The sequence below is a fragment of the Crinia signifera genome, chromosome 7 (genome assembly GCF_055691185.1).
Source record: "Crinia signifera chromosome 7, ASM5569118v1, whole genome shotgun sequence".
NCBI classification, from domain to species: Eukaryota; Metazoa; Chordata; class Amphibia; order Anura; family Myobatrachidae; genus Crinia; species Crinia signifera.
The window spans coordinates 87,301,404-87,328,130 of record NC_139223.1 but is presented as its reverse complement, the minus strand read 5'-3'; the positions used below and the strand labels follow the sequence as shown (position 1 = coordinate 87,328,130).

Below are 26,727 nucleotides of genomic sequence, written 5' to 3'. Positions count from 1 at the left end.
CTGAAATCTAAATTGCAGTGTTATAATAATGCAGCCAGTATTTACCCTGTACAGAAACAAAACCAATCACCCAAATCTAACTCTCTCTGCTAATATTACATTTGCCCCAGTTGCAGTGCACATGGTTTTGCCCATTTTAAAAACAAATTTGTCCTTCGATCAGGTCTGAATTAGGCCCATTTTCCATAGATAGAGCATAACACAGGTGTGAAAAGGGAAAAGTGATTGCTAGAGAGGTCCATTTTTTTCCAGTAAAAAGGTTTCTTAATTTGAAAGTAAAACTTTATCAGTGCTCCCTCCTCCTCTGGAGAAGATAATGGATTGATGAGGCTGCTGGAACCTGCGTGCGTACCCCCCAGATGAGGAAGCTTTTGCAAAGACCTGGCAAAATGGCAGTGCATTATGGGACCCCCCACAATCTACAAGGGTCAGAGAGTATATGTTACCATTGCCGGGAAGGGGGGGGGGGGTGTGACAGTTCAGCTCTCCCCCACCGTGGCTGTAGAAGGACAAAACATACAGACTGCCTTATGCCACTGCACTCACTGCTGAAAGCAGTAGAAAGCAAGTTTAGCTATAAAAAAGGGAGATCTTACTTGGAAGTTAGAGGGGAGGAGCTTATGTTTAACGCTATAACTTTTTTAATTTGAGTGCCAGCTCCTTAGTCCCCATTGGTAACTCCATGGGTCCAGTTTCCCCCAGCCTGGATGAACAAGAAATGTATATAGATTGACTAGGCCATTCAAATATATTTTTCCCACTAACTTATCCAATCATTGCAAACAAATGATTGGATAAGTTTGGACACTATCTGGCTGCATGTGGTCACTCTCTGCATGTGGTCACTATCTGCATGTGGTCACTATCTGCATGTGCAATGCATGTGGCCAGTCTGTTAGCCATACATTATTTTTTGAGGCATTTTATATACTTGCATCACTGTGTATGATGGGTCCAAAATATTAGCATATAAATACAATGTACAAAGCAAACAAAAAATGTATTATTGTTTTAATAATTTATTAATTGTGAAATTCAAAAACAAGAATAGTGCATTGTCATACCTACATCATCACCCACCTGAATTGCATTTGTATGTATTCCACATTTCTTAGAATATTTACAGTAGGTTCCTCAACTACATAATCAGCACCAACAGGTCATATTTTGAATACATAAATTAATGTATTTGCCCGGATCACTAATTCCACCCATCACCACAGGGCAATAGCTGACAATATCTTAACATGTGACCTGCTGGTGAAAATGGATGACTATTTCAGAAGCCTAAATATACAGAAATAGCTCAAAGGCACATAGAATTTATATATAGGTCATTATTATAAATAAATTATATCATTCTGCAACCAATACATTTGTACATTTTTAAGTGCAATACCACAGATGCAGGGCTAAACGTCACTAATAAGAGAAAATGAAATTCATCGATGAAACACTTCATTGCATGGACTAGAAATAACGGATGTCTTTTTTTTAATCCCTAGGAAACACCAAATAAGTAAACAAACGTATTTCTGATCTACAAATGCACATTTATTGGGGTGTAGATTATTAGATGACCGCAACCTAGGTCAAAAGTTATTAGGTCGACCACTAACAGTCAACAGTGAAAAGGTTGACACAGGAAAAATGTCAAAATGCACTAGATTCATGTACTAGGTTGACATGGACAAAATGTTGATACAAAGCAAGAGGTCGCACATGATACTGCCGACATGAGTCATTATTTTTTTACATCTATGTCGGCATTTGTCGACACCCAATTATTGTAACACATAGCCACGCTTCGGCATTGGTTTGTACAGCACAATTTACCGTTCTCGGTTGTAGTCCACATAGTATGAATAAGTTATCTGAGTAAAAAAGAAAAAAGAAATGAGGAAAACTCATGTCGACTCTTTCATGTATCCACCATTGTCATGTTGACCTTTTGCCTGTTGACCAATAGTGACCAACCTTTTGACTGTCAACCTATTAATCCAGAACCAGTTTATTTTGCGAAGTATGTAAAATTTAGTAATGTAAAATTTAGGGTAATCCTAGTACTAGCTACCGTAATGCCATTCAGTTATTCATCAGCAATGTATTACCCACATCCCCTTCTAAATTTATAAGCAGGAATATTAACCAGCAGTATTTTGGAAAGAGCAGGAATATTGTGTCAGGAATCATAGAAGATGAAGCACACAAGGGAGCATGTTGTGAGATATGAGCCTGATTCTAAGGTGGGGGTGAAAAGGATCAAATAACTTTGTACCTGTGAAAACCATGTTGCACTGCAGATGGGGAATATGTAAAATGTGAAAATAGATTTCGATGCGAGATGGGTGTGTCCACATTCCATAACCTAAATGTAAATATAAAGATGTCTAGCATTTAGGGGATACATGCAAAAGCAGCAAATATTAATCCTACATGCAAAAATACACACCCCCCTTGTGCAATGTAACATGATTTGTTCAAATGCAGAGGTACTTTTTTTTATTTTATTTACTCCTAACTCAGAATCAGGCCACAAATTACTAAGTATAATGGAGGTAACAGTATCACATACTGAAAACATACCAAAATAGTCAGATGAATATCAAATGAAAACTTAGGATTTTTTCCAACACTAAGGAGAGATAAGTGGAAAAAGAATTAGAAAAGATATAGAAACTCCCTCAATGTGTCATCATACATGTAGCCTGAATACGCCATGCAAGCCCTGTGTTAACGTTGGGCATCTTTTTTTATTGCTGAAAATGCCTCTACTGCTGACCATACACTAGATCAGTGGTTCCCAGACTTGACTTTCTTGAATCGCGACGCCATAGGATAAAACTTTATTATTCATAAATTTTGAAAAAATGTTTCAAATAAAGTAAATTGGGCCTACCTTTCATCATTAGGGTTAGTTATGTGGTGATATACAGTTGTGCTTCTGATTTTAGTTTTATTTTTGGCAGCCACTAGCACAGATTTTACCTATGACTTAGACCATAAATAATTTGATTTGGTCCTGGACCAGCAACCCAAGGCACCCCTGAAAGAGCCTTGCAGCACCCCAGGGTGCCTAAGCACACAGTTTGGGAACAATTGCAGTCTAATCTACTGCAGTAGAATCTGTTTGATTTAAACAATTTGACTGAAAGTTTTTGTCCATTTTGTGAGGAAATTGGTGATTGTTATTTGTTCCCATACAGTACCAGCCTTTCAGTCCAACCAACTAGTTGGATGAAAGTTGATCTAGTGTATGGCCAGCATTACTCACAATGTAATGTGACCAGGAAACAAGAGTAGACTGTGCAAATTAATTTGATATGACACAATACGACTGTAGCTGTTGTTGAACTACACATCCCAGCATGCCCTGCATCAGTTTTGGCATGGCCAAATAGCAAAACTGTAGCAGGGCATGCTGGAATATGTAGCTCAACAACAGCTGGAGTGTCAAGGTTAACCATCACTGCTAAATGACATTCTTGACACCACATTTTCCGTCTAGCCATGATTTTTTTTTTCTATTTTAATCATGTCTACATTATAAAAGTTTGTAGCTCACATACGGAAACTATTACATACTAGTAATGAATATAGTTTATAGCAAAAAAAAAAAAAAAGTAGCATGGCGTCATAGTTCCCTGAATTATAGCGTATGTGCATTGCTATTTCCTCACAAGTGATAATCAGGAATATTTATACAATCTTCAAGAACTTCAGTATATTTAAGAAACAAACACAATAATCTGTCTATAAAAACAATCTCTGAAAGAAATCTGACGTTACCGTAACTTCAAAACTATTACTATTATTAGTGATTATATAGCACAACCTTATTAAGAAGCCATGTAAAGAGAATATACAACCTATCGCAACAGTCCATGACCAATTCAAACTGAATACTAAATAATTTCCCTACCACACAACCAGGGCTATGTACAGTTTGGCAAATAAATTAGAAGTCTGTTTTTGGTTTGTGCAAAGAAAGCCATACCTACTGCTACTTTTAGTAGATTTATTAATTACGGAGAAACCAGCCAACCACTCAATCTGACTTCTGTTTCTCAATATTACGGTCTAAAATGTATATTATGTTCTATGCTCATAGAGCGTTAGTAGTGTAATATAGAAAATATTGCAAAAAATCTGCTAAACCGCAATAGCAGCATTAGAATAATCTGACTTAATGAAGCCTAAGGATAGCAGTAACAGTAAGTTTCTGTACCAGAATGATTTTTCCAATTGTGCTCATTATACAGTAATTCACAGTAGACCCTTCTCTTGGCAAAAATGCACCCACGTGGAGTCACCAAACAGTATTAAGTGGTAAGAAATACACATACCCCAGTATTCGGGTACAGAAAGTATGGATTTCACTTACCCTTAAAAGGGTAAAACCAAATTTGATATTATAATTACAAATATGGGCATTGTGTGTTATAAATAGGCAATTGTGGCAAGACTACCTGTTTTTTTTAAGCTATCAACACAAATGTAAAACATACAGAATTTTTCCAACCTATCCATAGGAAAAAAAATTTTTTTACCAAAATGATCTGTAACTTTCATGTGCAGGCATTAAAAATATAGACATTTACAACTTTTTTTTTTTTTCTCAAACAGTTTAAAAATCTGAAAGTTACAGGTCACTGTATGTCACTATAATGTTATTACATATATTTTACAGGCAGAACTTAGTATTTCAGGCATCCGTGTTGTACACACGGACAGGCACCAATGCATGAATTTGGGGTCGTCATTCATATTCTTGGCACAATGAAGATTATGTTAAAGGGAGTTTCAAATAAAATAGCCACATTATAATGTACTGTAATTTCATCAATACTCTGTTAAATGTGAATAATTCACACATCATGACCGCTCCTTGTCACCTGCCTGCACAGTTTAAAACACACTTGCTGCAGTCTACTGACAGCATAATGTTCGTGATATTTTTTATTTAATAATGGCAGACTAGCATCAATATATGTAAAGAGGTGATTTCTCAAAATATAGCACCCATAGATCTGTCTTAAGGAAATGCACCACATTATTTCTACTCAATCAATACCTTCAACACACAAAACAACTGCATTTAACATTGCATCTAACTTCATACATCCTCAACATAAAGGAGGATAACCGTAGATGAGAAAACCACATTAATTTGCTGCTGGTTCCTTCTGGCTAGTGACTAGTGTATCTCATCCTAAAAAAATGGTCTCTTATGTCTTCAGCATTGAACTCTCCATTTCCAAGCCATATGGCTTTACCAGTACTGATATCTTCCTTAAATTTTCGCTTGGAAACCGTTATTGTGCCAGGTGTCTCGTTCGTGTTAGGTCCCGTCAGCAGAAGATAACAGGCATGTCGGCTACGCTCAAACAAGGTTGCTAGAAGGTGCAAGGAGAAAGAGCAGTTTGAGTAAAACAGGATGCATGATTCTTGCAACAACAATAACTACATGCCAATGCCAGGTTTACTAAATGCTCCACAATCACAGTCATCTGCATAGAATTGAAGTTAGAAAAGTATTCCAAATCAACAGTGTCAGCATTTGTGGAGCCTACATATAAAGATGTGTTTTCACACATTGTTTCAGCCCCTCAGGGCACACAATGTTATGCGAGATGCATCTTTTTTTGACAAAAATGCATCTTTAGGATACACCAGGAGTCTGTGCTTCTTTTTCATATGCAACACTTGTATATCTGTGTGCAACATAGTCTCAGAAGCTGTAGCTTTTTTCTATGCGTTATTCTTCACATATAGATACAGTGGTACACAGATATACTGTAAAAGTGTTGCATATCAAATACATCCACAGTCTCCTGGTGCATCCTAGTCACATGGCATTGAGACTAAGATGCATTTTTTTTAAAAGACACAAAACCCTAGCAAAGTCTCACAGAACCTGGAGGCAGATTGGTATATATAAATTTTTAGGCAGTGACTATACTAAAAATCCAAGTCCCATGGGTACTTAATGCACACTGAAAATAGTTGTTGCAAAGGGGAGGAGCTTTTGTCTGCAGTTGTAGTAGTCTAATAAGTGCCAGCTTCCCTCTGATATCCCACGGCGAGCAGTGTCCCCCCAGGTGGGATGGCTAAGAAATGTTCAGACACATATGGAACACAGATTCTTACCATAAATTTAACTAAAAAACAACCATAGAAAACACACTCTGTGAGCAAATGTACTTATCAAGGAATCCTTTAAAGGTTAGCAGAATAATGGTATACTGCTGCTCTAAAATAATAGTATATGAAGAATTTTATAGAAAAAAAATATATATAGAAAAGCTGTTATCCGTGATGTTTTCCTGCTGAGCTGAAAACACATTGTGTAACATCTGTCTAATACACCGCTCTTACTGCAGGCAAATTCCCGGGTCTAGCATGTCAACCCGAAAATTTGCCTTATAACACAGGATTTTGCAGTGTGAACGGGTCACATACCCGGATCTCACACACGGGTAAAACCCTTCACACGGGTAAAAACCCAGGTATGCAGACACGGGTTGACCCGTTCTCACTGCACAAAAACCCATGTTAAAAGGCAAATTACCGGGTAGAACTTCTTCACCCGGGAAAACTATACATTCAGGGCCATCTTAACAGCAGTGTAGGCCCCTGGGCAAAGCAATGCTCTGGGGCCCGTACCCATTCTCCCCTCCTAGGGGTGGGGGGTGCTATCAGCAGCAGCTTTGATGTCCCACGGGTGGCAGGAGGTGCTCTATCTTCCATTCAACATGTAGGACATGGAGAAGTAACTTCTGCTAATTACTGCTTTACTGCACAGGTGGTGGGAGGGAGAACACTAACGTGTGGAAGGGGGCACTGAGCTGAATGAAGGGTCCCTTGTAAATGACTTCCAGGGAGGTAGGGGGGTGTGTTATAGGCAGGGAAGGGTTGGATAATGGAGTGTGCTTAATATTTGTCATTTTCCGTTGGAAGCGCAGCTTGTTTGACTGCAAATATCTCCATTATCTGGAAATAGATTTCTTAGCCTTCAATAGTATAAAAACCTAGAGTCCCACCTTTCAGAAGGTGCTGGGGACTTGGGGATCAGAGATCAGGACTGAGCAAGAGCAATCCATTGACAAAAATATAAAACTGTACACCAGACGTTTGGAGCTGGAGCAGGGACCGGCTGATGGAAGGCTGATATCTCTGGTTCTGGGCAAGATAGAGACAAGCGGCTAGTATTCCCAGCTTTTGGAATATACTCTCAGAAAAACTCTAAGTTAGGTAGAACCTGAGAAATCTAACTGGGAAGTGCAATGGACAGGTTGGATCTGGACTGCTGCTTTGAAGTTGGATATCTCCATTTCCCCAGGGCTGATTTTCAAAATTCTGGTACCCCTGGAAAAAGGGGATCCTCAGCTATCAGTATAGGGCCCTATACACCTGGGGCCCCTGGGCAAGTGCCCATTAAGCCCATACGAAAAGACGGCCCTGTATACATTGATTACTATAGTTTAACTTTACTGTTAATAATATCTAATGCATGTACATATTTTATTCTACCTATACATCTGACTACTTAAAATGAATAATTTATAAATAGTACAAATATCTTAAGACATTTACATTTAATTTCTACATTTAATTTGATCCTTAGAGTAAATTATGGAAAATGTTTCTTTTCAGAATCAAAAAACTTACCACCGAATGCGATGATATTTTCAGTATGGTTGTTAAGGTGAAACAGAGCATTCAAATGTGACGGGTGAAACAAGTATAGATTTTCCTTTGGCTCAATCTGCAATCAAACAAAGTGAACAACCATTTAATGAACTGGTGAGCTATAGGCGCTGAATCAATTAATAAAATAAAAAATAATCAAGTAATTGGCGGTATGTAATACAGTCCAAGTTTGCCAGAGGTGCGGGATTCCAGCCTAATGCTGACTTTTTTCTTAAAGCAGCAAACATTTACCAAGCAAAACCATGCCTTGTAAATGTTTGAATGAACTTGGACTGTATTGCAACCCGCTGTCAATTTCCGATGTAAAACAAGAATATGAGAATACTAAAATGAATGTCTAATTAGTGACTTTTTAAGATGTTTTCTGTTATTTGGCAATTAAAGTTTGCAGCACTGATGCTTCATGCTAATTTTATTTAGAATAAAGTAAATCATATTCATGTAAACCAAAATACAAACATGTATTTTTTACATGGTTTTTATCACTCAATGTTACCAGTAAGTGGCCTGAAAAACTTACAGTGCTGTTGGAATCTGTAACGTATTCTCCCCAGAACAGGAAAAATGAGCGATGGTCTGCAGTGTTCAGTACAGCCGGGCTTTGTCTGGCAACTCCCAAATTCATTTCCACCTCCCACTGTATAGCGCCACTGTAGCTGTCTACAATAATTACCTGAACAAGAAATGTCAAGTATGAAATAGTGTACAATCAGAAAACTATTAAAAAAATAACAAAAAAATTTACTCCCCACAGGAGAAAAATAAAATAAAAAAAGGAGTTGGAAATGAATACAATATATACTGAATAAATGATAGATTATTCAATTTAAGTAGCCAAAATCTATTTTATTGCGATAGGGTTTAACAGGAATTTCACAGGAATTTCAAAGTGCAGAGAGAGATTATCAATCGAATTTAATAAGTGCGTTGACACTTGGTTTTATTGAAGATAAATTTAGTGGTTCAGTTTTCTTCCATTAATAAGGACTATGGCACAGTAATCGTGACAGTCTAACAGATGAACATTGAAGGGAGATACTATTTCTGTGTGTATTACTTGTGTGTATTTGGCGATCCACCAGAACTTATGTGTGCTGCATTTTTAGGAGCCCTCTATAGAGCAACATTGGACCAATGCATACAGAACTTGAGACCCCCTAGTCACCCTCCCTAGTTGCTGCCCTGCCTTGAGGACCAACGTTGGGACACACTGCACTAAGTTTTCAAGTCCTTTGCGGCAAACAAAGGGCCTGATTCATAGATGTTAACGCACATCTCCAATGTTTTGAGATCTACACATGTGCTGATCTTGTTCTGCAACATTGTTTGAAGTGCCTTGGACACAGCAGCCTTATTGACAGATTGTAGCTGTTTAGGGGCAGATCCAGGGCTGTAGACACAGTGCAGATTTACTGGCCCCTGCATCATGAATACAAAAGAGACGTCCTGTGTAACCTGAGGGTACAAAGACACTGCAGCTGTGCTGAGCCCATCTCCTAATAAGCACACAGCTTTCTCTGTTCAGAAGGACTATGTATTCCTACCCAAGACTATGTTACTGAAATATATTGCTTGAGATGCCTAAAACTGTGTACACAAGGTGAAATTATGGCTATCAATTTTGGCTAATCAAAACCAAATAGAAAGTTAGTCAGAATCACACAGTATTCAGCCACATTCATTGCAAATTCAATTCCGATGCGCCCACCCCCCATTTTGTCAGCATCTAATAGACTGTGCAGGCAACGATATTTTGACTATCTTAACTGCAGAATGTATTTGGCCTAGGGACAAATTGCAAAATAGTCTAAATCTGGCATTAGATCTGGCATTCGATTTATATTCGATGTGCCGTTTGATTTCTACTATATAGTCTTGCCTGGCAAGACTATTTTTCTTTTCGATTTCCACTATACGTGAATGCACATTGGGATCGAATCTGCATCAAATGCTGCTAAAAGCATTCAATGTGCATTCGATTTGATTTCTATTTGATTTAGACATTCATGGTCTTCAGGGGCTAAAAAGCACTGGTGCGGTCTGTTGTGCCCCAGAGCTTGCACAGTTCTTCCTGCACGCTGTGTGATGCCTCTGCGCAGCTCTGAAAATCCACAACAGGAAGTTGTCCTACCTCCAAGTCTGTCTGTTGTTACCCAGTTTGTTTTATCACGGTCTACTATTTTAAAGTGCAACGGAATCTGCTGCGCTATATAAGAAACTGTAAATAAATAGCCAATCAGCATCAGCAGAGTCAACACGGGAAGGAGGGACATGTCAATGCACCTTTCATAGCAGCTAGTAACCCGGGAAGGACCTTTTCACACCAGCACTAGTCCCAGGCTGTTCCCGGAGCCAATCCAGAAATTTTGGCTAACGTGAAAGGGGTATTAATTCTACTGCTTCAAAAATGACACCAACTCAACATGCGAAAGAGTTTTGCAGGAATGAATTAATTGATCTGCCTCAGCACCAAACTATTTTTGAACAGTTCTTTATCGATTTCTAACCTGGAAAAGCTTGAAATGTAAGTCTTGTACCTCTTTTCTATAGTCTATAGATAATTTTGTAATGCCAATTACACTTGATTTGAGCCTTAACCCCTTCCTGACACAGCATGTTTTTACCTTCCTGACAGAGCCCTTTTTTTCAAATCTGACATGTATCACTTAAGTGGGGATAACTTTTTTTTGCTTTTACTTATCCCAGTGATTTTGAGTTTGTTTTCTCGTGACACATTGTACTTCAAATTAGTGGTAAATTTGGGTCGATACAGTCTGTGTTTTTTTGTGAAAAATACCAAAATGTCATAAAAAAATGGAAAATTTAGCAATTTGCAAAATGTTAAATTTTCTGCTTGTGAGACAAATAATCATACCACTCAAAATAGTTAATAACTAACATAGACCATATGTCTACTTTATGTTTCCATCATTATTTCAACTTCCTTTTAATTTTTTTGGACACTAGGAGGCTTACAATATGAATAGCAAATTCTCAAATTTTCAAGAAAATTTCAAACACTGATTTTTTTAGGGACCAGTTCAGTTCTGATGTGACTTTGAGGGACTTGTATGTGAGACACCCCCATAAATGATGCCATTTCAAAAACTGCACCCCTCACAGTATTTAAAACAGCATTTTGGAAGTTTGTTAACCCTTTAGGTGTTTCACAGGAATTAAAACAAAGTGTAGGTGAAATTTCAAAATTTCATTTTTTTTGCAGATTTGCAATTTTAATACATTTTTCTAAGGAACACCGTAGATTTTACTAGAGAAATGTGACTAAAAATTGATTCCCCCAATTCTTTTGTTTTCATAAATATCCTATATGTGGCCCTAGTGTGCACGTTGACCAAACTACAGGCTTCATAATAGAAGGAGCACCTACTTGATTTTGGAGCCTCCTTTTTATGAGATTATTTTTTAGGCACCATGTAGGTTTCTAGGCACCATAAGATGCTAAAATTTAGGAACCCCCCCACAAGTGACCCCATTTTGCAAACTACACCCCTCAGGGAATTCATCTAGGGGTATAGTGTACATTTCAAACCCCCAGGGGTTTCACCAATTGTGGTACAACTGGGCAGTGAAAACGAAAAATTAAATTTTTTACACAAAAATGCAGTTCTGGCTCAAAATTTTTCATTTTCACAAGGAATGAAGGAGACAAAGCACCCCAAAATCTGTGCCCCAATTTCTCCCGAGTACGGCAATGCCTCACATGTGACCAAAAAATACCAGTTGGGTGCATGGCAGGACTCAGAAGGGAAGGAGTGATTTTGGGATTTTGCAGCTCAGATTCTGGTGGAATGTTGGTGGGTGCTATGTCGCATTAGCAAGACCCCCCAAGCACCAATACAGTGGAACCCCCCCACAAGTGACCCCATTTTGCAAACTACACCCCTCAGGGAATTCATCTAGGGGTATAGTGTACATTTCATACCCCCAGGGGTTTCACCAATTTTGATACAACTGGGCTGTGCAAATGAAAAATTACATTTTTTACACAAAAATGCAGTTCTGGCTCAAAATCTTGCATTTTCACAAGGAATGAAGGAGACAAAGCACCCCAAAATCTGTGCCCCAATTTCTCCCGAGTACGGCAATGCCTCACATGTGACCAAAAAATACCATTTGGGTGCATGGCAGGACTCAGAAGGGAAGGAGTGATTTTGGGATTTTGCAGCTCAGATTCTGGTGGAATGTTGGTGGGTGCTATGTCGCATTAGCAAGACCCCCCAAGCACCAATACAGTGGAACCCCCCCACAAGTGACCCCATTTTGCAAACTACACCCCTCAGGGAATTCATCTAGGGGTATAGTGTACATTTCATACCCCCAGGGGTTTCACCAATTTTGATACAACTGGGCTGTGCAAATGAAAAATTACATTTTTTACACAAAAATGCAGTTCTGGCTCAAAATTTTTCATTTTTACAAGGAATGAAGGAGACAAAGCACCCCAAAATCTGTGCCCCAATTTCTCCCGAGTACGGCAATGCCTCACATGTGACCAAAAAATACCATTTGGGTGCATGGCAGGACTCAGAAGGGAAGGAGTGATTTTGGGATTTTGCAGCTCAGATTCTGGTGGAATGTTGGTGGGTGCTATGTCGCATTAGCAAGACCCCCCAAGCACCAATACAGTGGAACCCCCCCCACAAGTGACCCCATTTTGCAAACTACACCCCTCAGGGAATTCATCTAGGGGTATAGTGTACATTTCATACCCCCAGGGGTTTCACCAATTTTGATACAACTGGGCTGTGCAAATGAAAAATTACATTTTTTACACAAAAATGCAGTTCTGGCTCAAAATTTTTCATTTTCACAAGGAATGAAGGAGACAAAGCACCCCAAAATCTGTGCCCCAATTTCTCCCGAGTACGGCAATGCCTCACATGTGACCAAAAAATACCATTTGGGTGCATGGCAGGACTCAGAAGGGAAGGAGTGATTTTGGGATTTTGCAGCTCAGATTCTGGTGGAATGTTGGTGGGTGCTATGTCGCATTAGCAAGACCCCCCAAGCACCAATACAGTGGAACCCCCCCACAAGTGACCCCATTTTGCAAACTACACCCCTCAGGGAATTCATCTAGGGGTATAGTGTACATTTCATACCCCCAGGGGTTTCACCAATTTTGATACAACTGGGCTGTGCAAATGAAAAATTACATTTTTTACACAAAAATGCAGTTCTGGCTCAAAATTTTTCATTTTCACAAGGAATGAAGGAGACAAAGCACCCCAAAATCTGTGCCCCAATTTCTCCCGAGTACGGCAATGCCTCACATGTGACCAAAAAATACCATTTGGGTGCATGGCAGGACTCAGAAGGGAAGGAGTGATTTTGGGATTTTGCAGCTCAGATTCTGGTGGAATGTTGGTGGGTGCTATGTCGCATTAGCAAGACCCCCAAAGCACCAATACAGTGGAACCCCCCCACAAGTGACCCCATTTTGCAAACTACACCCCTCAGGGAATTCATCTAGGGGTATAGTGTACATTTCAAACCCCCAGGGGTTTCACCAATTTTGATACAACTGGGCAGTGAAAATGAAAAATTAAATTTTTTTACACAAAAATGCAGTTCTGGCTCAAAATTTTTCATTTTCAGAAGGTATGAAGGAGAAAAAGCACCCCAAAATCTGTGCCCCAATTTCTCCCGAGTACGGCAATGCCTCATGTGTGACCAAAAAGTGGCAGGAGTGAGATTTGGATTTTGCAGCACAAATTCTGGTGGAATGTTGGTGGGTGCTATGTCGCATTAGCAAGACCCCCAAAGCACCAATACAGTGGAACCCCCCCACAAGTGACCCCATTTTGCAAACTACACCCCTCAGGGAATTCATCTAGGGGTATAGTGTACATTTCAAACCCCCAGGGGTTTCACCAATTTTGATACAACTGGGCAGTGAAAATGAAAAATTTTTTTACACAAAAATGCAGTTCTGGCTCAAAATTTTTCATTTTCAGAAGGTATGAAGGAGAAAAAGCACCCCAAAATCTGTGCCCCAATTTCTCCCGAGTACGGCAATGCCTCACATGTGACCAAAAAATACCAGTTGGGTGCATGGCAGGACTCAGAAGGGAAGGAGTGATTTTTGGATTTTGCGGCTCAGATTCTGGTGGAATGAATGGTGGGTGCTATGTGGCATTAGCAAGACCCCCGAAGCACGGTAAAACTATGAACCTAATAATCCATAGATGTGTGGTATATTTTAAAACACTCCTTTATACATAGGCCGGGTTTGTCGGGGCAAGTGTCACACTGGAAAATAGTTTGCTTTCTTATTCCCTTTTTATAGCAAACTTTGCACCTTTTTTGTGTCCTGCCCTTTTTTCCAGTGGAGGGGATTTCATCAGGAAAATGCTGCCCTGGTACAATACGGGGGCCAGTACTAGAAGTACTGGGGCCCTCTGCCTGCTGGTTCCCAAATATTAGGCCCTTTATGACTTCCTCTTGAAAGTGCATAAATGTCCCCCTCTGGCCGGTAGAACGGAATAGCACGTAAGCGTTATACAGTGCCATCTGGATGATATACACGGCCAGCTTCTTGTACCAGATTTTTGTTTTCCGCAGGGCACTGTACGGCTTCAGTACCTGATCTGAAAGATCCACTCCGCCCATGTACCTATTGTAATCCAGGATACAATTAGGTTTTGAGGTGTGGGTACTGGTACCTCGTACAGGGACGGAGGTGGTACTGTCTCCGTGAATTGTTGTCAGTATAAGGACATCCCTCTTGTCCTTATATTTGACCAACAACATATTTTCGGTGCATATTCCCCTGCTTTCACCCCTTCTCATTACTTGGGCAATGTGCGTTTTTGGGAGGCCTCTTTGGTTCTTGCGCACAGTACCGCAAGCTGCTGTACCTCTTGAACCAAGGGCCTTAAACAGGGGGATGCTAGTGTAAAAGTTATCCACATAGAGGTGATAACCTTTATCCAGGAAGGGGTGCACTAAATCCCAGACAATTTTTCCACTAACACCTACGAGGGAGGGGGGGCATTCTGGCGGTTCAATTCTTGAATCCTTCCCTTCATATACCCTAAACATGTGGGTGTACCCTGAGGTGCTTTCACACAGCTTATACATTTTTATGCCATACCTTTCCCTCTTACTGGGAAGGTACTGGCGGAATTTAACCCTTCCTTTAAAATGTATAAGGGACTCGTCAATACAAATAAATTTTTCAGGGATGTACATCTCTGCAAATTTGGCACTGAAATGATCAATGACCGGCCTGACTTTGAATAGCCGGTCAAAGGTGGGATCATCTCTGGGTGGGCACTGTGCATTATCGTTGTAATGCAAAAATTTAAGGATCATCTCAAAACGAGCCCGAGTCATGGCCATACGGTAAAATGGGGTGCTGTACAGAACATCTTTACTCCAATATTGCCTAATTTCTGGCTTTTTTACTATGCCCATATGAAACACCAGACCCCAAAATGTCATCATCTCTACTGCATCTACAGGGGTCCACCTAGCAAATGATGACGTGGGGTTTTGAGCAATAAACTGCTGGGCATATAAATTAGTTTGGTCCACCATTAAATTTATAAAATCATCAGAGAAAAATAATTTGAAAAAGTCAATTTCTCTGAGACCTGTGGAATCAAATTGGATTCCTGGCATGGCCAAAAACTTAGAAACCTGGGGCTCAAAATTGTCTGGTGGTGGGGTCCATACGAGATCAATTATTGGGGGGGGGGGTCTCAGCTGCTCTACGGGGGCGTCTTTGAGGGGGTCCCTCATCACTAGAGGAGGAAGAGGAGCTTAAGATGAATCCTTCAAATTCCCCGCTTGCCTCACTGGCTGTGTCAGAGTCAGAGGCAAGCATGGCATATGCCTCCTCCGCTGAATACATTCTTCTGGATGACTGGGATGACATTTGGGATGACATTTGGGATGCCATTTTTATTTTTGTGTTTCTGGTAGTGAAATGTTTCAACACGTGTATAGTGTAGGGGGGGTACAAACTTTATTTCAACCAGGGGGGTATGTAGTGTGTAGTGTGTATGTAGTGCAGAAAAAAAAAAATACTTTATACAGGAATTTGATCCCAATAAAAAAAAAAAAAAATTGATGGGTTTAAAAAAAAAAAAAAAATTGAAGGGGCAAAAAAAAAAAAAAAAAAAAAAAAAAAAAAAAAAAAAAAAAAAGGTCCTGCGCCAAAAATTGAGCACAGATGTTGGTCAGTAACGTCCGTCACTGAACAGCGCTCAAAGGCAACAGGAATTTGATCAAAAAAAAAAAAAAAAATAGATCAACCCTGTGCCGAAAAAGCTGATCAGTGATGTACGTCACTGATCAGCGCACAGTGGCCACAGGACACCCACAAAATCACAGTGTGTGTAAAAAAAAAAAATTTAAAAAAGACCCCACAGCACCCTCAAAAAAAAAAAAGGTGATCACTGATGCGACACTGATTACCAGTGAGGGGCAGCAGGTGCACAACCTTTGGTGCAACTGACAGTGCAACTGGCAGCAACTGACAGGTATATATATAAAAAAAAAAACCTCTGCACCCCCAAAAAGTTGCTGATCACCTCAGATATAGTGATCAGCACAAAAGGCGGGGGCAGCAGACACAAAATATAGCACTCTCTATCACTCTCTGTCACTATCTCTCTCTATCTCTCTCTCTATCTCTCTCACTATCTCTCTCACTATCTCTCTCACTATCTCTCTCTATCTCTCTCTATCTCTCTCTATCTCTCTCTATCTCTCTCTATCTCTCTCACTATCTATCACTATCTATCACTATCTATCACTATCTATCACTATCTATCACTATCTATCACTATCTATCACTATCTATCACTATCTATCACTATCTATCACTATCTATCACTCTATGACACTGCAGCAGCAGCACTGACAGTTATATATATAAAAAATAACCCCTGCATCCCCAAAAAGTTGCTGGGGGTGCACAAAAGGGGGGCAGCAGACACAAAATATAGCACTCTCTATCACTCTCTGTCACTATCTCTCTCTATCTCTCTATCTCTCACTATCTATCACTCTATGACACTGCAGCAGCAGCACTGACAGGTATATATATTTAAAAAAAAACCTGCGCCCCCAAAAAGTTGCTGATCAGTTAATTTACACTGATCAGCACAAAAGGGGGGGCAGCAGTCAGTTATATAAAAAATATATAGCACAATCTGTCACTATCTCTCTCTATCTCTCTATATCTCTCTATCTATAACTATCACACTGCAGCAGCACAAAATATAGCACTCTCTGACACTATCTCTCTCTATCTCTCTATCTCTCTCTATCTAACGCTATTACACTGCAGCAGCACAACACAGGAAGTCACAAGTAGTAACAGGATCCAGGAAGCATCCAGCACGCTACAAGCAGTGATCAGGTAAGTATTTTGCAAGGATCAGGTCAGTATATCACGGCAGCTAGGTACAGTGACCGCACTGCACGCAATTTCAGACCGGAATGGCGTCTGCAGTGCAGTCACCGTTAGTTTAAATCCCCCTCCATGGCTGTGATTGGTTCGTCGGTCCGACGAACCAATCACGGCCTTTGGGGGCGGGCGGGGTGAGGTGGGGTGACACCAGTGTCACCCTTACACCCCGTGGTGATTGGTGCTGTACTTTACAGCACCAATCACCTCCGATCCCTGTGTCACCGGCGAACGTTATTCGCCGGTGACACAGAAAACGCTGTAATTGGCTGTTCACACTGAACAGCCAATCACAGCGATCGCCGACGGGGGGGCGGCATCGCAGCCCCCCCTGGGCATGCAGGGACATGTCTGCTGTCAGGGACAGCAGACATGTTTAAACTGTCACCGCGTCTATAGACGCGGTGACAGTTTAAAGCCATGACGTACATTTACGCCATGTGTCGGGAAGTACTTCCCGACCATGACGTAAATGTACGTCAAATGTCGGGAAGGGGTTAAAAAATACTTCCTTAGGATACAGAGTGGAATGTGTTTTGTATGTTTTGTTAATTATGTTACAAACATAATGAGGTAGGCAGTCAGTAGGTCGACCACTATTGGTTGACAGGCCATAAGTCGATACATGAAAAAGTGCGACATACCATGGAAATGGATTATAATCGTGTGTCGAGAGTAGCAAGGCATCGGGACTGAAGCATGGCGAGCGAACGCGGTACACTTCTACAGTGTCCATATCGATATACGCCAAAACCCACAAAAACCTCCTGTCAACATTTTGACCACGTCGACCTAAGGTACGTTGACCCTTTGCATGTGTCGACCAAGAGTGGTTGACCTTATTAGTGTCGACCCTATGACCCATACCTAATGCAATGCTCTGAATACAGTATAGTATGGAGAGTTTGCAGTTTATATTTTAGAATACCCACTAGGAAAATCATTTGGTTCTTAGAGCAAACAATGTTTGACACTCACAAATTCATGATTAAATGACCTGGACTTTTTATGATCTCTGCCAAGTCACCTCTAGATGACCATTGGATATTAGAAGTAGAACTGAAGCACCTTATTATATACCAACATTGTGCATATGGATGGCTGATTTCAGAAATATGAGTATGTGCATGATATATAAGTAAAATAACCACAGCAAACCTTCTTTCTGTTATTTCCAGTCTCTAGCTCCATCATTATGGATAAAATATCTTTCTTGAAGTACCCCAGTCCTGGTTTACTGCAGAAAAACAAAACCACGTAGTTAACACATGAACAGAAAAATAAAGTAATGAAACTTCAGTCCCCAATCCTGGTTCTCTAAACATAACTGCCGCCAGCAAAAGAGCTCCCACACCACTGACTGCAGGTAATGTAATATTATTTCAATAATATCCCTCTCTCGACAAGAAAACCTATTACAAATCCCTAATATCCACCTCACTATCTCCTCTGCCATTAATTTGTTTCTACGTCACCTTTCTTACATTATTTCTCATGATACTACCTATTTTGAAAAGGTTTGCCTCTCAAACAGTTGGCAAAGGAATGTACTGCCACCAGATCCATCAACTCCAATCCACTTTATCTTCCGCTCAGATAGAGACCCTCAGTTCTCTCTCTGCCGTTACTGGAGATTTCAAACTACACCCCTCTACTTCCCCCTTATACTGGCCACTCAGTCTTGTTTAATTCCAGCTTCTACATCCCCCATTCTAAATTACTGATCATCACATAGCCAATCTCCTGAACAGGGGCCTTTCTCTTGGCACTGCTCATTGCATTTTCATACAATCTTGTACTCCTCTCTTGTATCCTCAAAAAGACATCTCTCGGTCCTATGTTTTTGCTCTTCTATCAGCATATTTCTCTTCTCCCTTCTGCTTTCAAATTACATGAGTTTCCAGTATTAAACTCCCTGACCCATTTTGTCTCCACTCACTCTCTTCAGGTCCACTGCAATCAGAGTTTCGTTCTTAACACTACGCGGAGACACGCGGAGACCGATCTTATTCGCATCTTTTTTGGCTATTTTGCAGCCATGATATTACCGACCAATTCCAGCGCTCATAACTCTCTTTGGCCTATACATCACTGATCTCTCCTGGTTTTCACCTTATACATTTAACCTATCTTTTTGGGTTCCTCAAGCCTTATTGGAGATGTTCTGATTTTTGCTTTTCAACTTTTTCACCTGGTGAACTATTACAGGGCCCGATTCTGACCTGATCATTCATCTGCAAATTTGCGGATGACTGAGTAGTTAGCCAATGCACAGACAGAGTGAAAACCTGCACTGTTAAAATCTGTGAGTGAATGCCAAAAATAGCACTATCCGCTATCCTGTCACACAAAAATGCACAATTCACTCAACCTCAAATGATTTGCCAAGTCTGTGAAATGTGAGTAAGTCCCACCATTCCACAACTCTGTGACAGATACAGGCTTATCGAGGCTGGCGCGGACGGCCCACACTCTTCCTTAAAATGGCTGGACACACCTACATTTTCTGACACTACCAGAAAATGGCAGGTTACCCATCCCAACACATGCTTCCTGTCTGTCAAATTGGCAGGGGATTGCAATGGGGGGGTCGAATGCATTCAAGCTCCTTGCTGGCTCACTGTGCTCACCATGCTGCGGGCGGGCTTGCTCGCCACCTATTCTATTCTCCCTCTATGGGATTCATGGACGAGGGAAAATAAACCATGTCAGTTGGGATCCAATGTTGGAGAAATGACTGTTGGAATCCAGACTCATCTGGCACCCTGACTTTCCATACCAAAAAAAACACACCAATCTACCTTGCTAAAGGCCCATACACTCAAGGCGATGTTGAGCTCAAAATCTTCAAGTGTGTATGGCTGGAAGATGAGTGGTGATTCGCGCTACTGCATCATTGTTGGTTTGGTTTACTGGCCCAAATGAACCACTTTCCACAGTTTCCTATTGTGAAAAGTGGTTCACCACTGGTGAAAATCACTGGGACGGGTGAAAAAATTGCTTAGTGTGTATGCATGGACAGATTTTCCAACCCGCAATTTCTGATGATCGCTTGGCATACACAATGGGCAAAAATGCCCAGTGCATATGCACCTTTAAGAATTAGCTTTTTCTACCACCTTTATCACATGTCAAAATACCTCTGCCATCCTCATATCCAAATAATGCCTACAACTCACCATGTCCAAAATGGAGTGCAGAGGACATCTTCCTCCTACCAAGGTTACACTCACTCTTCCTGTCTCTCTTATGACTGACAATATCATGTTGTCCCATTGTTGTCTTGTGACCTGTTCCCTGAAATTACTGAGAAAATACACTCCTAAACTTATCTAACATTTATCTATGATTAATGACTTTGTTCTGGTCTGATAACCACCTCCCACTCCTGCCCCCAAGATTACTTTTGTACTAATCCCCAGTTATAGTATAGAACACCTTGCACTGCCTGACTAGACTTTCCCCTAACGTTCTATCTATTCCCACCACATATTCTACCAACTTGCTAAAACAAATTCTCTCTCTAATGGACAAAACCATGTGCACTGCAGGTAGGGCAGATGTAACATGTGCAGGGAGAGATATATTTGGGTGCTATTTTGTTTCTGTGCAGAGTAAATACTTGCTGCTTTATTTTTACACTGCAATATAGATATCAGTTTGAAGAACAAACCCCACCCAAATTTAACTCTCTCTGCACAGGTTACATCTGCCCCACCTGCAGTGCACATGGTTTGTCCATTAAAGAGGGAATTTGCTCTGACACTGCAGAACTTTTAGACATACTAATAAATAATAATGATTGGTTATAATATTCCATATATTTGAGATGGCGTACATTGCTGGGGCACGCAAAGGTCATTACAGATGAAGAACATTAATGATGAGCAAACCACTGGGCAGGTATATCTTAGGGCAGTATTCAATGAGGCTGATTCGCCATGTTTTATGGCGATTTTGTGCTATTTTCGTGCTGTACGGCGATTTTTTGACTAAAACGGTGAATCACCCTATTCAAATACATTTCAAGGTTTTTATCACCATGATTCACCGAGTAGCAATCGCTATCTTTTTATGGTGAAGTGGAATGTAAACTTTTAAAATAAAGTGTTTTGTTTTTTACATTTGGTGTCAAAGAATCAGGAATTTTATTCTGAGGAGTGGCAGGCTATTTTTATTCATGTGCTGTAAGCACATGAATATATATTTAAATTTAAAAAAATATATATATATATATTTTTTTTTACACAGCAGCCAGCAGGGGGCCGGGAGCCGAGCCGCTCATTAGATATGCATATATTCACTGCACCCGATCATTACATACGCACGATCAGGTGTAGTGAATACCCTGTCCCCTGTTGGCTATCCCGGGGGGCAGCCTGTGCTGCCTGGCTCCCGGGGAGCCCACCTCCCCCCTACGAACGTTCTGGGGCAGGCAGGGAGACTTCCATCTCCCTGCCTGCCGCCGTCCTCAGGCTCCCTGCGGCATCGCTGCAGGAGTTAAAATTTGCCGGCGAGGCTCCGGAACGCGACGGGCAGTGGCGATTGTGCAGCGAATCCTAAACAGGATTCACTGCACATCATCAAAATTCTCATTGAATACTGCCCTTAATGTTGTTTCTTTAGGATTACCTTAAAATGTTTGTGGTGTTCAAAGACCACAAAGTTTGAAACGTTTGACCATCGAGCAATTCTGAAACCTCGGATTTCACAACCAAAATGTTGTTATAATATCTTCCAGGAACACTCAGTAAGTACAGAATTTTGCCAAAGCTAAAATCACAAAAACAAAGCACATTAATTTTTAGGTCAAAATTCAAATAACTCTAGAAAAACTAATCCATGCAGTTATGCTAATGTAACAAGTAATAACTGAATAAAATACAAATTATACTCCCAAAGTAAGGAAGAGTTAGCTTATCCATAATAAATAATACATTGTTACCAAAAACCTCATTAGTCGCTGACTAAAGCGACTTCAAGCGTCACAATGTCTGGGGAGTGAGAAGTAAATGTAAACTCCAAAGCCTATAGTAGAAATGTACCAGGCAATGTATGGATGGGTTGATGTATAGGTGTATGTATTAATGCTATTCAGAAGCACTGTGCACCATTGCAGATTTATGGGCCAAATGTAACAGGGTGTGAGAATGGCAATATCAACCTGGTTTTTCAATGTTATTGACTGCGGCTTTAAAAAAATGGTAAAACTCTGCCAAAATCTCTCACTTTCTGATTCTCACACCCCATTACATTTTGCCCATGAAGCCACTTTAAAGCATACTTGCCTATCCTCCTGGATCAGGCTGTGGGCTCCCAAAAATCGGGTGCCACTCTGGATCCCCGGGAAAATGTGCAAATCTTCCGGAGCCCCCTCGGCTGCCCACATACAGTACAAGTGTGTAGTCCAAGGGGACCTGATGAGGCGATTTGCGCTTAACTGAATCATTGTCGTCCCACCCCCTGCTACACAAGCATAATATTGGCAATGTGTAGCAGAGGAGTGGCCTCCTCAACACAATGAGTGCCATGCCCCCTGTACAGCCTCCTATACCCCTCTGCCTAGTCATGCCCGCCCCACCACCTGGTGCACTGAGCAGGCGGACATCTCCTGGAGGGGGCGGCCAGAATGATGACAACCCTGCTTTAAAGTCCTATTGGTGCTGCTATTTATGTTCCAAGAAACGGAATGCTCATACAATTAAACAGGCTCCTTCCATTGTACGGAACAAGTGCTCCTTGGACCTATATAAAGTGGAAAAAGCTATTTATTCCCACAAATCGAAGTTTCAAGACTCCAAAGGTCTTTCATCAGGGAACATGATGTAAATCCTGATGAAAAAACCCTTTTGGTGTCTTGAAGCTTTGATATGCGGGAATGCACTTTATAGAAGTCCATATAGTACTATCTGATCCTTAGCCTTAACTGTGAATTGATAACTTAATATAGAGTACAAATATAATAATGATAATAAAGGGAATGTCGATTGTTCAATTAATCTTTTTAACCAACTGTATGCAGAAGCAAAAAAGATATAATAAAAACTTTTCACATAAATGGTCACATCTGTCTCATCCAGCTTAGCAACAAAGTTGCAACCAATATATTCTAAAGGTGGCCATACACCTACAGAATTATCGGTACTCTTTACCTAGAACGGCGCCCACGATTGAAATCGCGGGCATCGCGGGTAAAATCGCGGTAATCGCGGGCATCGCGGGTAAATCGCGGGTACATCAAAATCGGGTACCCGCGATTACCGCGATTTTCCCATAGAGAACAATGTTAAAAAGCCTGATTGACCGCGATTTTAGCGTTAAATGCCTCAATGCCCGCGATTTTCCCATAGGAATCAATGTTAAATGGGCTACAGAGCCCAAATAGCCCCAATTAACCCTTAAATGTCCCCCCAATTTTTGTACGCCACCCCACGATCCACGCCAACCCGAAGCGTGGCGAGCGCAGCGAGCCCGCGAGGGGCGGCGGTACGCGTCCTACGACCTTTTCATGCCCTACTATCCACGTCGGCGTGGAGTTGAGAATAGAATAGTGTGGCGAGCGCAGCGAGCCACCGAGCCCGAAGCGTGGCGAGCGCAGCGAGCCCCGCGAGGGGACGCGGATACCTTCACAGTTATACGCGTCCCCTCGCGGGCTTCACAGGTGTCCGCGTGGCCACGGACACCTGTGAAGCCCGCGAGGGGACGCGCTTACCTGTGAAGGTATCCGCGTCCCCTCGCGGGGCTCGCTGCGCTCGCCACGCTTCGGGCTCGGTGGCTCGCTGCGCTCGCCACACTATTCTATTCTCACACCACGCCGACGTGGATAGTAGGGCATGAAAAGGTCGGAGGACGCGTACCGCCGCCCCTCGCGGGCTCGCTGCGCTCGCCACGCTTCGGGTTGGCGTTGATCGTGGGGTGGCGTTAAAAATTTGGGGGGACATTTAAGGGTTAATGGGCTCTGTAGCCCATTTAACATTGATTCCTATGGCCAAATCGGGTGGATTGAGGCATTTAACACTAAAATCGGGTCCATCGCGGCTTTTAACATTGCTTCCTATGGGAAATCGGGAGCATCGCGTCGCGGGCATCGCGGGTACGTTTATGGCCGGCCGCGACGCGACCGACGCGATTTTTCAGGTTTAACATGGTTTTCAATGGGAAAATCGCGGGCATCGCGTCGGTCGCGTCGCGGGCAGGCATAAATGTACCCGCGATGCCCGCGACGGGCGCCGTTCTAGGTAAAGAGTACCGAATTATCTTTAGATCTGGCTGGTTGGAACAAAAACATGGTTATGGATGAGAGCAAATGACAGTTGACCATTTGCTTGGAAATGCTGGAAAACTGACCAACTGTCATTCAGATATTACCATATTTTTGTTCCAACCAGCCAGATCTGAAGATAAATCTGAAGATAAATCTGTAGGTGTATGGCCACCTTTTAATGGTGCAATAGTACATAAATTTAAATGAACACACTATTGTGGGAAACCGTTTTAATGAGACAGAAGATATAAAAGCCAGCCTCAGACATGCAGGGGGATAGCTGCTGACAGTTTATGGCAAGTTAAAGTAAATGAAATACACGGTTGCACCATTAAGGTGCCCACACACTAGAAAGATCTGCGATCATAAGATGTGCGCATAAATTAGCCTTCAAATCTTTTGTCCGATCTGGACAAAAGATTTCAGGCAAGTGCACATCTCTACCAAAGATTTTTCTTAAGATCCCGTGTGCGTTCCTATGGATCTTTTGTTAAATCTTCTGATCTTTTGTGCAGCACGTAAGATCAGAAGATTTAGCAAAAGATCCACGGGAGCGAGCATCGGCCGATTTTCGACCGATTATCGGTAAATATCGGCCGATTTATCGAAAATCGGCCAATCGGCCCAAAAATCGTTCTAGTGTGTGGGCACCTTTAGACTATATTAGTTGCAAAAGTGTTGCTATGCTGGATGAGAGAGATAATATGAAACATTATTATAGCTTTCCTGCTTCTGCAAACAATTGATTAAAAAGATTAACTGAACCACTGGTATTTTCCATATTATTATTATAATACTCTATATTAAGTTATTGATGCGCAGTTACCTTTTTCTTTTTTGTATAGTCTTTCAATTGTTTAAACTTTTTATAGAGGTTTATCAAAATTGCACCAAGATTTTATGTATAGAGCCATTAGCGGTTTATAAATCGGTTATCTGCTTGGACGCAGAGTTTGTTCTTGCCTGTTTGGTTGTATGTACTGTATGTATGCATGTAAGTAGATAGATAGGATATACAGACATGGCCATCTTATGATGGCTAAATTTGAATAAACAATTTTTCTAAAGGAATGTTATGAAAGGGGACGTGGTGTTTGAGGAGCTACACATCAAAATTTATGGTGAGCTGAAACTTGGCATATAACCATTGGATCGGTGCTGTTATAAAGTTGAAAAATGTCAGTGTTTTTATCCCACTTCCTGTATTGTCAAAACTGCCACCTTTCTGGTTTAGGAGGTATCCAATAACCCCTGGTAAAACGTGGGTATGTTTTTTTTTCCCCAGGCTATTCAATTAAATTGCCTGATAAAAAGAATCAGAAGAACAACTACCCTAAAGGTTATACACTAGCCTCAATTGTCTAAGGGCAAGTCAGGCCCAATTTCCCTTGAGTTCCCCCAGAGTATTAACATCAGACTTGGCACTTAATATGCCATAATTCACATGCAATTTATTGCATGTAAAAGGACTCCCAGAGAGCTGCCGGGTGGCGTTCAAGGGAAGTCGGATGCGATACATCACAAAAGTACCTGTGATGCATTACTGATGGCTGCACATACAATGTACCTTATGTGCAGCACGTGTGACTTAAATCTCTGACCAGAAGTGCACTGGACCGCTCATCCGGTCAGAGCAGATGACAAACATATGCAATTTGACCCAATTTCTCAGCCTGATCCATCGGAATCGGGTGAAATCAGGCCAAATCACACTAGTATAAGGTTCAAAAATGCCAAGTAGGTGCAATTTACGTAATGTAATATTTTTTCCCAAAAACTTATCAATAGAGAGCATTTATCCTAACGGTGCAATAAAAATAATGCTGATTCACTAATGCTGGGTACACACCCGAACGATTTGGCCTCAATACCCCCAATTTTGACCAATTGTATGTACATTGGGAATGTTTAAAGGCCCCCATACACTAGCCGATTTTGGTCAGATTTCAGCCAGATCAGTCGGATCTGGCCGAAATCGGACCAAAATCGGCTAGTTTTGATGTCCCCTCAGATCCGATGCGCGGTCCCGTGCGCATCGGATCTGCGTCGGGTGGTCGGACCTGCTGCACGTCCGACCACCCGACTTGGGACCTAGTGGGGCGGCGCTGCTGCGGTAGAGGGAGCAGGGGACGCTGGGGACGCTGCGGGGGACACAAGCGGCATAGAGCCGGGCAGGGGGAGCCGGCGGGAGCTGTCAGTGTTGAATAAAAAAAAAAGCCCATACAATGCATGGGCGGCCTGTGATTGGCTGAGCGCTCTCTCAGCCAGTCAGCAATTGGCTGAGAGAGCGCTCAGCCAATCACAGGCC

General features: G+C 41.5%; 1 protein-coding gene across 6 annotated transcripts in view; it reads right to left on the bottom strand.

Annotated features, from left to right (window-relative positions):
* Positions 1–1,001: 1,001 nt before the first annotated feature.
* Positions 1,002–26,727, bottom strand: part of FAM234A (family with sequence similarity 234 member A) — a 47,702-nt gene continuing 21,976 nt past the window's right edge. For all 6 annotated transcript variants that reach the window (XM_083153441.1, XM_083153442.1, XM_083153440.1 and 3 more), the window contains exons 8-12: positions 21,788–21,928; positions 18,314–18,392; positions 8,234–8,386; positions 7,672–7,768; positions 1,002–5,396 (exon numbers count right to left, since the gene is read on the bottom strand). In XM_083153441.1, the coding sequence (XP_083009567.1) occupies positions 5,191–5,396; positions 7,672–7,768; positions 8,234–8,386; positions 18,314–18,392; positions 21,788–21,928 (676 nt within the window). In that variant the 3' untranslated portion in view covers positions 1,002–5,190. The remainder of the gene's footprint in view (positions 5,397–7,671; positions 7,769–8,233; positions 8,387–18,313; positions 18,393–21,787; positions 21,929–26,727) is intronic.